Here is a 12895-nt window from a genome sequence, read left to right as displayed (position 1 = left end):
CCCCCGTGGGCTTTGGCTCCCTACACAGCCCGGGCGCGCTAAGGCTTCCGGGGCGCTGCGGGGCCGGCGGCCTCCAGTGCCCGCTTTCTACGGCGGTAGCACACGGCACCGGGTGTGTTTTCAGCGCTACACTTAGAGCTAATAACAAAGCTTATCGCGGCCATCGCTGGGGGAGTGCCGCCGCTCTCCGGTTAAAGCCCGGCCGCGCCGCCCTGCCCGCCGGGACTACATTTCCCGGCGTGCAGCGCGGCCGCCGGCCTGCGGTCCCATTGGCCGGGCGTCGCGGTTGCCCCGCCCCGCCGCACCGCGGGTCCGTGTGGGGCCGGCGAGGCGCTGGGGCGGTGAGGGCGGCGGGGCTGGCGGCGGCCCGGTCTGCTCGGTCCCGGCGCGGGGATGGGTTTCCGGGCGGGTGCCCTGGCGAGAGGTGCGCTGTGTGAGTAACGAGGCTGGGGCAGCGCTGTGGCGGCAGCGGGGGAGGGAGTCCTGCGGGGTTGGGGTGGCGGGGGGGAGCGGGGCAGGCCCGGCCTAGGGGGGGCTGCGGCGGGCGCACGCTTTGCTCTGCGTTGTGAGTGTCGCGTATTGCTGCAGCGGTCTCTGAGCTTCCCTGTTAAACACGCGCTTTGCTAGAGCGGGTTCTCTGTTTCAGATGTGTAGCTGTCCGTGCTGTGTCCCTTCGTACCTGCCAGAAGCATTTCCCGGGTCGGAGTGTGGCTTCGGGTACAGAGTCACTTGGTTACCGACCTCACAACGCACAGCTAAAAATGTGTCGTAGTGAAAGCGTGTAGGGATGTGGGATAAATGTCTGGTAACCTAAATGGAGTGGGACTGGTAGTATGAAACAAGTCTTAATAGTACAGTGAAATATGAGGTAATTATTTACCATTGCAAGGAGGGTCGCTCACATGAAAAATTCTATTAAGAACTGTTCAGGGCTGCTTATGATATTTAACTTACGTTTATGAACATTGGATAGAAGTGGCAGTGATGATTGAAGTTTATACTTCAATGTACTTCATTGATAGTGGTTTGATAACAATGGTCTCATGCAATTAAGAAACTTTCCTTTTCCCCTTCCCTCCTATGTCTTCTGAAGTGCAGCTTTCAAGAGTTTTGTAGAACAGATGAGGTATCATCTGAGAGAGAAAAGGATTGAGGTTTGATTGACTTTGTTTTCAACATGAGTTCATGGGGCTGCATTTTCCATATCTTGGCTGGTTATTTCTGTTCTTCTTTACTACTTTTAAGTCAAGCCTCAATTAAACTAATTGACTGCTTTGCTGAACTGATAGATCCTAGCCTAAAAAACCCAACAAAACAGTTAAGCCTTCCAAAAATTTGGCTAATAGTTTTGCAATATTTGGATGAACATTGCAGGTTCTAAGGGTCAGTGCAATGTGCCTTTGTAACTTCTTACCTTAGAGAATAGATTCCTATCCTGAAGTCTCTTCTGTTAAAAGCAACTGTATTATTATTTTTTTTTTTTAGTCTTTGTTTGGCTTCAACTGAACCGGAAGTACAAGGCAACTGCAATTGTACCACCACGTATGTTCCATGATTGAGTGATTTTTGCTTGTAGAGTTTGTTAAATAGGTGCTATGTTCTAGTGCTTTCAATTCAGAACAAGTCATTGGTTTTAGGCAAACTATGTTAGTCTCTTACCTGAGTCAGTTTAGTCATTGTGACCAAACTTTGGGTAACTTCTAGCCCACATGTCCAAAAATGTCACATGTTTGAAAAGATGTCTCAATGCATCTTAATTTATGCAGGGCTGTGATATCCAGCACGAAGAATAACAGCAATCACTGTCCTATGTGTACACATCAAAATTGTGTACAGAGATATTAAAACTTGTGTATAACTTCATCTAGGTAAAATTAAGGTATTTTTCCATTGATTTTTTTTCCACTGTATCTTGTAAAGACCAAATTCATACGATATCTGCAATCCAATTTAAATTGATAAAATTCTTTTTACATCTGGTGATCATCTTCTGTGAACTCTGCCACCAGATGGTGTCATAAGATTTGAAATGTTGTCTGATTCGAGCAGATTGTAGGAAAATAAGGGGATACTGTACATTACCAATAACTTACTTGTTTTTATAAAAATGTTTTTCATATTTGTGCAGTGTAAGGGATTTTTCTCATCTAGTCCCAGCCATTTTGATCCCAAGTTGACCGAGCCGCTACTATTCAGCCCTGGGACAAACTGCTTTCCAGAGATGTAAAAATTCAGACAAACCCTGGTATTCCTATTACTTAATCATTAATGGCTGCTGTTGCTGTCTTAATGTTTGGGATCCTTAATTTGAAACTACTTGGCACCAAAGCTCTGTATACTGAAGAGTGACCTGACTACACTGGTTCGAGTCCTTTAAATCACTCTCCAGTGGTTCTTCATACTCTGTAGTGACTGTATAAATAGAAAAAGCCCAATGACTGACTCAGTGCTCTCCTGCATGCTTTCCTGTGTCTATGCAGATCTTCCTTTGGGAATCTGAGTCTTTTTGACAAAGCCAGGTACTTGTTTCTGTGGATCTGGAATAGGTGGGATGTATAGAGCAATCTGATTTGGCTTCTGAATCCCTGTTCTTAACTTCTAATTGGTGAAGGAGCCGTAGTATGCATGCCAGTGGAGGGTATTATGAGCTTAAATACCCAAGGAAGGAAAAAAAGAGACAGCTAAATGTTATAGAAATACATGTAAGTGTATATTGTAAAAAGCCAGCTGTACTCACGGGATAGCTTTAGACGTTTCTTGGAGTGTTGTGAGTAATTTGGAAAGAGGAACGGCAAATTTGGAGATATGGTGTTTGAGGAATATATCTGAAGAAAAAAAGTTTGCATGTGTCTAAAACAAACTGGGAATATAGGGGAAAGCAGAAGCTGTCCAGGTGTGTGGATTTTAGGTGTCCTAACTGACAGTGTACAGCAATGATGCTGAACGGCTCTCCATTCCAATTGGGACAGTGTATATCCCTGAATCTTCTGGTGCGTAAAAAGCTGTCATAAGCAATAAGGTATTTAGTTTCACTAGGGAGGAATTATCATCACAGTTGACAGCAAGGAAAGCTTAGGTTGGGCTATTAGGAAACACTTAGCATTGCTTATATACAGGGAATTAGATGCAACTTGACTGTGACTTAAGGTGTATACATTCTTCTGGTCTATACCCCATTCTTAGATTTACTTGAAGTAAAAACAGACATCAGTCAAAACACTGTTCATGCCAGGTGTTCCTGTGCCTGCACTGGTGTGCTGGTTTTGGCTGGGATAGAGTTAATTTTATTCATAGTACCTGGTATGGGGCCGTGTTTTGGATTTGTGCTGAAAAGGGTGTTGATAACACAGGGATGTTTTTGTTATCGCTGAGCAGTGCTTACAGAGCCAAGGCCCTTTCTGCTCCTCACCCCACCCCAGCAGCAAGTGGCTGGGGGGGCACAAGGAGTTGGGAGAGGACACAGCCAGGACAGCTGACCCCAACTGACCCACGGGATATCCCACATCATATGGTGTCGTGCTCAGTATTTACAGCTGGGGGAGGAAGGAGGAAGCAGGGGGATGTTTGGGGGTTAGGGTGTTTGTCTTCCCCAGTAACTGTTACGTGTGACAGAGCACGGCTGTCCTGGCAATGGATGCATACCTGCCCGCCCATGGGAAGCGGTGAATGAATTCCTTGTTTTGCTTTGCTTATGTGCAGGGCTTTTGCTTTACCTATTAAATTGTCTTTATCTCAACCCACGAGTTTTCTCACTTTTCCGATTCTCTCCCCTATCCCACTGGGTGAGGAGTGAGCGAGCGGCTGTGTGGGGCTTAGTTACTGGCTGGGGTTAAACCATGTCAGCTGGTCTGTTTAAGGTATTTCTCTATAGTCTCCTTATCTCCAGTGTACCTCCCCTGTATGTTGTAAAAAGCCAGCTGTACTCATGGGATAGCATGCAAACAGTTTCTGCTAGATGTCTTCTAGGCTAGCTAGTGGAGTCAACTTCATTGCTTTTAACAGGAACTTAAAGAACATTGATCTGTGAAATAACTCGTCTCTCCTTTTGGCTCAGTGTCAAAGCAGTTGAGCACTTGACCTCCCAGTTATAACATTTGCTGTGCAGTAGTGCTGCTTCAGTGCTGAGGGGGCTAGAATACCCTCAGTCTGTCATGAGGATGAAGTTAAATATTGGAAAACAGGGAGGAATTTACCTCAGAAGTCTTGCTTCTGGTACAAGTATTTTAATTACTGGGCTGTAATATAGTTACCTCCTTTGCCACATTATAAAAAAACGCCCTGTGACTACAATGTAGTTTGTATAGACATGATAGTGTGCTAGAGAATAATGCTGTTAGTCATGGCTTAACTTTAGTAAGTCCTTAAGTTTCTGTCTGTGGACTGGGTTGGGTTGCACAGATCAGCATCTCTGAAGGAAGGTTAAAGTGCCTCCCACATATGCCCAGAAGTAATGTTAAGGTGCTTGGTAAAAGTTACAATCTAGAAAGGAGATTCATAATGAATTCAGATACCTTCAGGGCAATGAATCTGGGAAGGAAAGATAGTCTTTGAATGTTGGTGCTATATTCCACAAAAATTCTGCTCGAGGTGATGAAGTTTGAGTACAGACCTCGGTTTTGTTATGATGAATTACTTAGTTTTGTACAGCATTCTCACAGTGGTACAGGGCTTTGATGTTTGGAGCAGTGTGTAATACAGGGAAGTGATTTTACAGTAATAAAATTTTTCCCTAAGAAAATCTCTCTTTATTACTAGGCTTTATAGATGAGCAATCATTATTGCTTTATAGCATTCATTTATGGCAATAGGTGGTTGGATACAGCTCTCAAAGACTTATATGGGGTACTCTGGGTTTTCCTGTGAAAAGACCAGGTTTCTTGGAACATCATCAAAATAGGTTGTGCTGATAACCAAACCACATATGGTCCAGCCTAGCAGTGGTTGTATAAGTGCTTTCCAGGGCCTAAATACACTTCCATTCCTGATTCTTCTGAGCAAGAGGTTTTTCTCCCAGTCAAAATGACCTTGTGTCCACCACTTCCATCAACCAACTAAAGATTTCATGAATGCACTTTGTGGTGAGTTGCTTCTTTCCCCTCTGCTCTCCTCTCCTGTCCCGTGCCTGTGGCAGCTGTATTACTGTTCCACGGCGCAGCGGGGACGTGGGCAATCGGTTGCTGCAGGAGAGAAGTCACTAAAGCAAAAGGAATGACATCCCCGTGAGGAGCTGAGGAGCGTGTTGTTGCAGAGCATTCTGCTACGGCGAACTTTTAGTCTCCCGTTCTTGTCAAGAGTAGAGTTTCCACTGCTGTCTGTAGGACACGCAGCATTCAGGCAGGCCTTTAGACAGGGCAGCACTGCTGATCTCTTTGAGGCCTCCTGAGGATTTCTAGGCAGCTGGAATGCCAGGCTGCCCACCCCAATCCATGGCACTTGTGGCTTTATATAGTCAGTGTTCAGCCACTGATCTGTAGCAGATTTAACCTTGACGTACATTTTTAATGTATGTTATCCGGTAAGGTTGAATAACTGTGGACAAATGGATGTTGTAGCAGGAAGTAGTCTAATGCCTTATTTTCTTTGTAGACTATTTTTACTAGCGGGAAGTGTTCTCCAAAATCTCTGTAGTAGACATGCCTAAGTTATTTAAAACTGGGTGGTGTTCCAAGCTGTGGGCAGGTGCAGACTACAGGCAAGTTGCATTTACATCACATAGTTGTAAAATGCATCCCTGTCCTTTAAAGCAAACAAATAAAAAATGACCCACTGAACAGTTACATTACCTCAAAGTAGAAAAATACCATAACATCTCATTTGCTGCAAAGGCTTTACATTTTGCTGTTGACAAGTGTTTATCTTTTATATGGTGGTGGGTCTTTTTGGCAAAACTTTTATCATTGCTTGCAGTTTGCTCTATTTTTAAAGAGTAGCTCATTTTGCTATTAACATCCCATAAGAAGTAATTTCCTATGCTATGCAGCAAGTTGGTGATTTCAAAACCACAGACTGTTAAATCTGATAAAAGCTTGAAGGTTGTTAGGTGTTTAAAGTATGGATTTTTTTTTTTTTTTTTGTTAAGAAGAGAAGCTCTGTTTCTGAAGTTTCTTGGTATGAAAGTTTGGTGATGAGGTGAAATGCCTTCACTGACTGCATGGCTCAAAAGCTGTCTGGTTCTTGTTGCTGTTGCAGAGTGAGTGAGAGAATACCTTGAATTTATAATGTTTTTCAGAGTACTTCATGAGAGTTCTTTTACAGTGAAATTGAAGTACTTCATTACAGTGAGCTGTGGGTTTTACAGCAGGATTTGGGAAAAAGCTAAGGATAGAGGGAAGTGACTTATTTCTCTGCAGACAGTAAATCAAGCAGTGATCTGGAAATAGAACATGGGTTTGTCTTCTCCCAGTTCCTGTAGCATCTACAGCATCTCTTTACTTCTGAGTCCTTGCTTCTAAGGGCTTCTTTCTGTGAAGGTGAAAGTTTCACTTTCCATAGTGACATCCAATAGCATTTGAATTCCATTAGTATTTTTAGTACTCTGCCTTAAGTAATGCCTAGTTGATTGGGCAGTTGGCCTAAAACTCTTCCTGTAATCGTGTATAGTTACTATATGTTTTAATTAGCCAAAACAGGTGTAATGTTAGCTCTACTTGTGAAAGCTTTTTCATGTTACGTGCTAACTGGTGTCAGCAAGTCACCATACTTTACTAGCCTGCTTTTCCTGATTTAAGTCCCATGCTGATATTTCACCCTTGTGCAGAATGAATTCTGTAAATACTTGAGTAATCTTGAACAAGAACTCGAGCACATGTAGGGTATTACTCCACTGAACTACAAAGTAGTGCTAATGAAGAATGTTGGGGGAGTACAGAACATTTTAATGCAAAAGGAAGTGTCTGAAATGGATGCACCCGTGCTTTTCAGGAGTAACCTCGTATTAATCACATTAAGACAGCTCTCCTATATTGGGTAGGCATCCAAACCTTTGTCACTTGTGTACAATCATAAATAGTTCTCTTAGATCTGTTGCAGCTGCACAGATCTATGTATAAACAGTATGTTGATGATGTGCTCCTATACTCACCTAATAACTTACTGGAAAATCATGAGGCTGAAATACCTAATTTTCTGTGTCTACTCATTAGCTTAAACTTTCCTTAACTGCTGTCTCGGCTGAAATATGCCATAAAACCAAGTTATATTCTTTATATGTGGTTTCAGAAGAATTTGTTCCAAAACCTGGTATTTCTGCATTCTGGCTTTCCATGAAGGCAGGTGCTTTTGCATGCACATCACTGAGATAGTATGAATTTGTATGCGTGCTCTACAAGACCTAGGCTGATGCAAAGTTCTGAATGATTTTGTACCTTTGTTGGGAGTGATCTGTCAAGATAAATAGCTCTTACTGATGATTTGAGTTCATCAGATGCCCATGTGATGAAGCTAGAGAATGCATATTTAAACACTGTCAGGTATTTCAGTGAGATCAAGAACGGCACCCTAGGAATGCTGGTTAGGGAACATAAGAAGATGATTGAATCTCCTGTTGTGTTTTAATTGTGTTTGTTTTGGTATGATGATGTGAATTTTTTTAGGGAGGAAACTACTTTCTCTGTTGTCTAAAGGTGAAAGGGCTATTGCAACTCTCAGCTCCTTCCCCTGTAAGCTGGACAGAAGCTGGTGTGTATGTTGACTGTACATGGACATGCAAATCTAGAGGAGAAGTTATTTGTGAAAGCCACGTTTTGGAATTAGCGTGGGTGTGGGTTTACTTGCTTATTTTTGTTTGTTTATAGGTGGACAGTAGCACTGAGTGTCGGAGCTACTTTAGGTTATCTGGATTTCGTAAAAATCCAGTTCTTGCACTTTGCTTATATCCCCCAGTCAGTACCAGATTTGGAGGGTTTGCTGCCCCTGGTACAGGTGGTTGGTGTTAAATAATTAAAATTAACTTCGTAGGGTAAGCTGTGGAGATGAGCTGTTGAAGAAGGATCTTGTAGGTTAAGTTTGATGCTATTAGCTAAGTTAGCTCTGAAGTTGACTAATGTAAAATAGCAAAGCTTGGAAGGATTTGTCTTTTTGTGTGGAGACACAGAAATGCCTAGTACTAAAGATACATTTCTTTCCACTTCAGGGTGAGGAACTGCCTTTCCCAAGTCAATAAAAAAATTACTGTAATGCTTGATCATTCTACATCTTAGTGTCTTTTATGAGAAAGAAAAGGGTAAAGATTATACCCAGTTACTTATGCAGACATGTCCGTCTTTGTATTATAACCTAGACTGCCATGTACCTTTCTAATTTAATTGCTGTCCCTATGAATGAAACATTATGATAAAATACATAGGGTATTTAATTTGGCCTGCTGCAGCTTTCATTTGCGCATATGCAAGTCTTAAGTAGATCAGTGCTAAAGTGTTTAGTATTCTCATGCAAAGTTTTGAATAATCTTATGCTGTTAGGAATAATTAATGAAAATGCATAGCTTTTATTTATGATTCAAATACATAAGGTGGTCAAGTAGAGCATGGTGTTAGAGAATGTAACTTAAATGCTGTCTAAATTGAGTATTCCAGCACATGCATGTGTGTAGTTCTTATGGAGGTTAATGAGAAAAATACTGAATTTAAATCATTTAAAGTTTTATTTTATGTCAACTAAATGGACTGATAAACCTCGAAGACTGACAGTCTTTGTCATGACAGGCCTTTGCTTCACTTTCTTAGGGCCTTAAATATCTTACTTGAGCAGCCCTGTGTACCACAATAAAGATCTGAGTTTGCCCTGCTTGGTTTCCCCAATTCCATATCTCCCTCTCATCATCCTAGTTGTAAAGTGTTTTGTTAATCTGATTTGAGTAGCTGAGAGGGTTCCTATAGATCTGTGTTTGCTTGTAGATTGAGTGTCATGTCTTGGAGGACAAGGAACAAAATGAAAGGAAGGGAAAGCTACTTTTTATTATAGCTGGTTTAGTTGACTACTCAAAACTGCTGTATCTTTTTTAAAGAATATTGACTATAGACAAGAGGTACGTATTCTCTGAAAGAAACTCAGCACAAGCGATTTCATTGATAGTAACTTATTTTTACTTTCCTTAGTAAAATAGATTAATGGGGGTCGGGAGGAAGTAATCCTGAATGTTGATTCTTTTCAAATTATTTTTATTTGCAGGTATGGGATAAGATCTTTCCAGAGTAATAAGCATGGTTCGAGAACGAAAATGCCTATTATGTCACACTGTGTACAACTCAAAAAAGGTAAATAATGAGTCCCTTACATCGCTTGGTAGATACTAATGAAATGTGTATAAGAAATGCTTTCATTTCAAAATTGTGCAAAGTATCAGGGTTTTTCCCTCTACCAGGAATATATTGACCTAGGTCTAACACAAATGAAATAATTTATTTGCATATGCTTTACAGTATCTTTCTCGAAATGAGCTGTGCATCATACTTGATTCACTGTGTTAAAAATATTGAGGGCTCTGAGGTTTTTATATTGTATAAAGATACTAAAGTGAAAAGCACTCAAACTCAGTTAGGCTTTAAGTCATGATATGTTAAAAATACTGCAGTACACCATTTTTTTACTCCTTTTGAGAGATCTGTGTTTCCTTATGGAAGGAGAATGTGGCATTATGCAGCACAGCATGTGTTTTCATTTATGTGTCAGTCTGATGTGTATCTTCTGAGTACTGCATATGCTGCATTGAAACTGAGTGTTTCTTAATGGACCTTCATCTATTGCTTAGCCACGTGGCAAATGGGTATCTTGCAGATGCCAGTGTATAAATTCACCCAGCGTTTCAAGGCTGAAGATGTTGCTTTCCCTTTGCAGATGGGATTTCAAGGACTAAGGAGGATAGTGATTAATATCTGTTCTTTGAAGATTTCCAACCACTTTGGCTCAAACACCAAGAGAAAGTTAAATCTTTTGAACTGGTTCCTTTTGCTGAATTATGACCTTTCTTCCTCTTCCAATAGCCTTCTTTCAGTAGCAATTAATTACAACATCACTGCAGTTCATGGATCAAGGGTCCTGTAAACAACAAACTGACATGTTATGTACAGCTCCGTTTCTGAAGTGCATCTAGCAGAGTAAAATAGTATGTGTTGATGCAATTACAGTTGTGTCATAATACAAATAACAAAGAGACAGCTCACATTCCCCAGGAAAACTGTGGTTTAAGTACTGAAATTCTCGAGAGAGACTTAGTAAAAATTATGATCAGCAGTAATTTGCCAACAATCAGTTTACTAAGGTTTGCTACATGCATTCCTGTTTGTCTTTCTCCTGGAATTGTGGTCCCCTTCTGTTAAATTCTAATGACTCCTGTGTGTCCTTCTTCAGGAAAGTAACATTATATGAGTTCCTGAGAGTGTGACTACTTGTGCTTTTTTGGTCATAGAAATGGGAATGGCAACTGCTGTAACCCTACAGGAGTAGAGTACACCTTCCTGCAAGGCAGGAGGGGTCTCAAGAGTGAGCTTTTCAAATATGATACACCTTTTTGTTTGACCAATTTTACTTTTTTCCCCATGTTGAAGGAGATGGAGGAACACATGAGAAGCATGCTTCACCACAGAGAGCTTGAAAACCTGAAGGGAAGGTATGAATGATAGCAATCTTGCATCCTCCCTCTGTGTGCATTTTGTGTGTCACTCTGGAAGAACTCATGTCCTGTTTCCCATGCAAACTGAATTGCACAATTTATTTTTATGCATCACTTAGTTGCATGCCTTGTGATAAATCTGGCAATGAACATGCTCTCTTAATGTCAAAAGCTCAAGAGGCAAGCAGTGATGTGGAGGAAAGCTCTCCTGTATTTCTTGGACTGCAGTGAAATGAAATTAAATAGCATGTCTTCTAGGTCTTGCCACTTTCATTCTTGGTATCTTGGAAGAACTACGGTTCTGCTTTTGGCAGAATTATAAACACTGGTATTTTCCTTTTAGAAATGCTTTTTAAAAGTTTTCAATGATGTAGAAACAATTGTTGTGGGGTTTTTGTATGCTTGTTTGGGTTTTTTTTTGTTTGTTTGTTTGGTTGGTTTTTTTTTGTTTGGTTTGGTTTGGTTTTGGTTTTGTTTTTTTAAACCACTGTGAGAAAACTGGTGTCATTGATGTAAAGTCTACATCTGCTTCAGTGACTGTCTTGTTTTCTGCCACCCTGGTCCAGTTTGGTTAAGGGACCTAAGCATAGAGGGTGGTGTTTTCCTTCTAGTTTCCTTGGTTTTATTTGCAACCTTTGGAAAGCAGGAGGGGGGAGTTAAGGCATATTCAAATATCATCCTGATAATATGGAATTGGGCTGTAACCAGAGTGCACTTAAAAGTGCTTTTGGACATACAGATTTTGTGGTAGCCAGAGAGATCGGATTGTCTGCACTTAAGTATTTGATCTACAGACTAATTTTTAATCATCTTGCAGCACACACTTCATATGTAAATGGAAAATAATTTTTAAACACCTTTTAAAGGACTAAGAAGTGATCCTCTTGCAACTCTTAGAGGTGTGGGAGATCCATTTGGTCAGGACATCTGTCTTGCACTAAGGGAAACAAAATTGCAGACTACTTCTGTTCACATGCTATCTTTTCGTTCCTGTAGCTTTTATTCTGTTTTGTGTAAGGTGAGAGCAGCGGTTAGGGCTTGAGGCCCCTTTTCTAAGGAGTTAAGTATTAAAGAAAATCTGAGTGAAATGAAGGTTCTAATCTATACTATGATAGATACTACTGCTGATGTAGTTCAGTTGTGCCAGGCTGAATTCTAGTGAAACTCTTAAACTGTTTTGTTTTATAATGTTTCAACACTAGAGGAAATTAGAAACTTCTTTCTCTTCAGTAACTTTTTATATGCAAAGCATACATATAGCTGCAGACATATGTTCACATTTGGAGTACAAGATTATATTACATAGATGCCACAGATGAAGACATTTGTTTGAGCCAGCTGTATAGTATTTTATACTAGTGTTGTGTATAATTGCTAAATATTGCTCTAGTTTGTCTAAATCTGCACCTTAAAATGTTTTTAGGTTAAGACTTCCAGAAAATCTGTAGCATATGTGTATGCTGCTTACATCTGCTTAAATTCTCTCTCTAAAATAAAAAAAAAAAAAAGCCTTGTTGCAGGACAGTAAGTAAAAATATGCTGCTTACCTTGACGTGCAGATTAACTGTCAGTAAATAAACCTCTGTCTAATTTCTACTTCCATTTAAGAGTTGATTAATTTGTTTGAGGCTTCACAGCAGATTAATAAACTGGGAAAAGAACTTCTGTCTTCAGAATCTTCATCATCAGCCTGACTTTAGGTAGGGGTTGTGTGGACTGTCAAAATATTAAAACATATTGGAAAGAAAATTAAATAATCTTTCCCTCTTGAAGCTAGATTTGTTTTAGTGAGATTCAGAAAATCTTCAAATTGTCAAGATTAACAAAGCTGTTCTTGTGTCACATTGAGAAAGTGTATGACAGCAACTTTTTTGAAGCTATTTATTTTTTTTCAAATAAAAATTGCTTTGTGGTAAAGATGGATGGCATAAAAATGATGAATTCCTCACATTCTCCAACCTCTTCTTTTTTTGTTTACCCTTGCCATTACCATCCCTTGGTCAGCCCTATATTTCTTGGGGGTTTTTTTGTTCTGAATTCAGCTACTTCAAAAAGAAAAGAAAACAAAACCACAAAACCCCAGATAATCATGTTTTCTTCTCTGCTGTGTCCCACACAACTGTGTCTTGGGAGCTAGGAACATTCTGAAAATGTGCCTGGGATCACGCACATCATGTTATTTGATATCTGTCCTGTTGAGCGTGAGAAGGATTTCTTCTGTTACTCAATAGCTGGGAAGGGGTTGCTCAAAAACCAGAAGGCTCTCTGCACTAGAAGCTGACTTAG

At 40.5% G+C, this 12895-nt stretch overlaps 1 protein-coding gene across 6 annotated transcripts in view; it reads left to right on the top strand.

The window, feature by feature from the left end:
• Positions 1 to 93: 93 nt before the first annotated feature.
• ZNF106 (zinc finger protein 106) overlaps positions 94 to 12895 on the top strand; it is a 42564-nt gene continuing 29762 nt past the window's right edge. For 2 of the 6 annotated variants that reach the window (XM_032990026.2, XM_032990020.2), the window contains exons 1-3: positions 353 to 433; positions 9169 to 9254; positions 10545 to 10606. In XM_032990026.2, coding sequence (XP_032845917.2) covers positions 9201 to 9254; positions 10545 to 10606 — 116 coding nt within the window. In that variant the 5' untranslated portion in view covers positions 353 to 433; positions 9169 to 9200. Of the gene's footprint in view, positions 113 to 321; positions 434 to 1485; positions 1543 to 9168; positions 9255 to 10544; positions 10607 to 12895 lie in introns of those variants that run through there. The other 4 variants (XM_032990021.2, XM_032990022.2, XM_032990025.2 and 1 more) reach the window with 4 other exon arrangements.

This window comes from Tyto alba, unplaced genomic scaffold, assembly GCF_018691265.1.
Source record: "Tyto alba isolate M040663 unplaced genomic scaffold, T.alba_DEE_v4.0 Super-Scaffold_18, whole genome shotgun sequence".
In the NCBI taxonomy this organism is placed as follows: Eukaryota; Metazoa; Chordata; class Aves; order Strigiformes; family Tytonidae; genus Tyto; species Tyto alba.
Note: the sequence above shows the minus strand (reverse complement) of the source record. Positions and strands in the feature narration are given on the sequence as shown.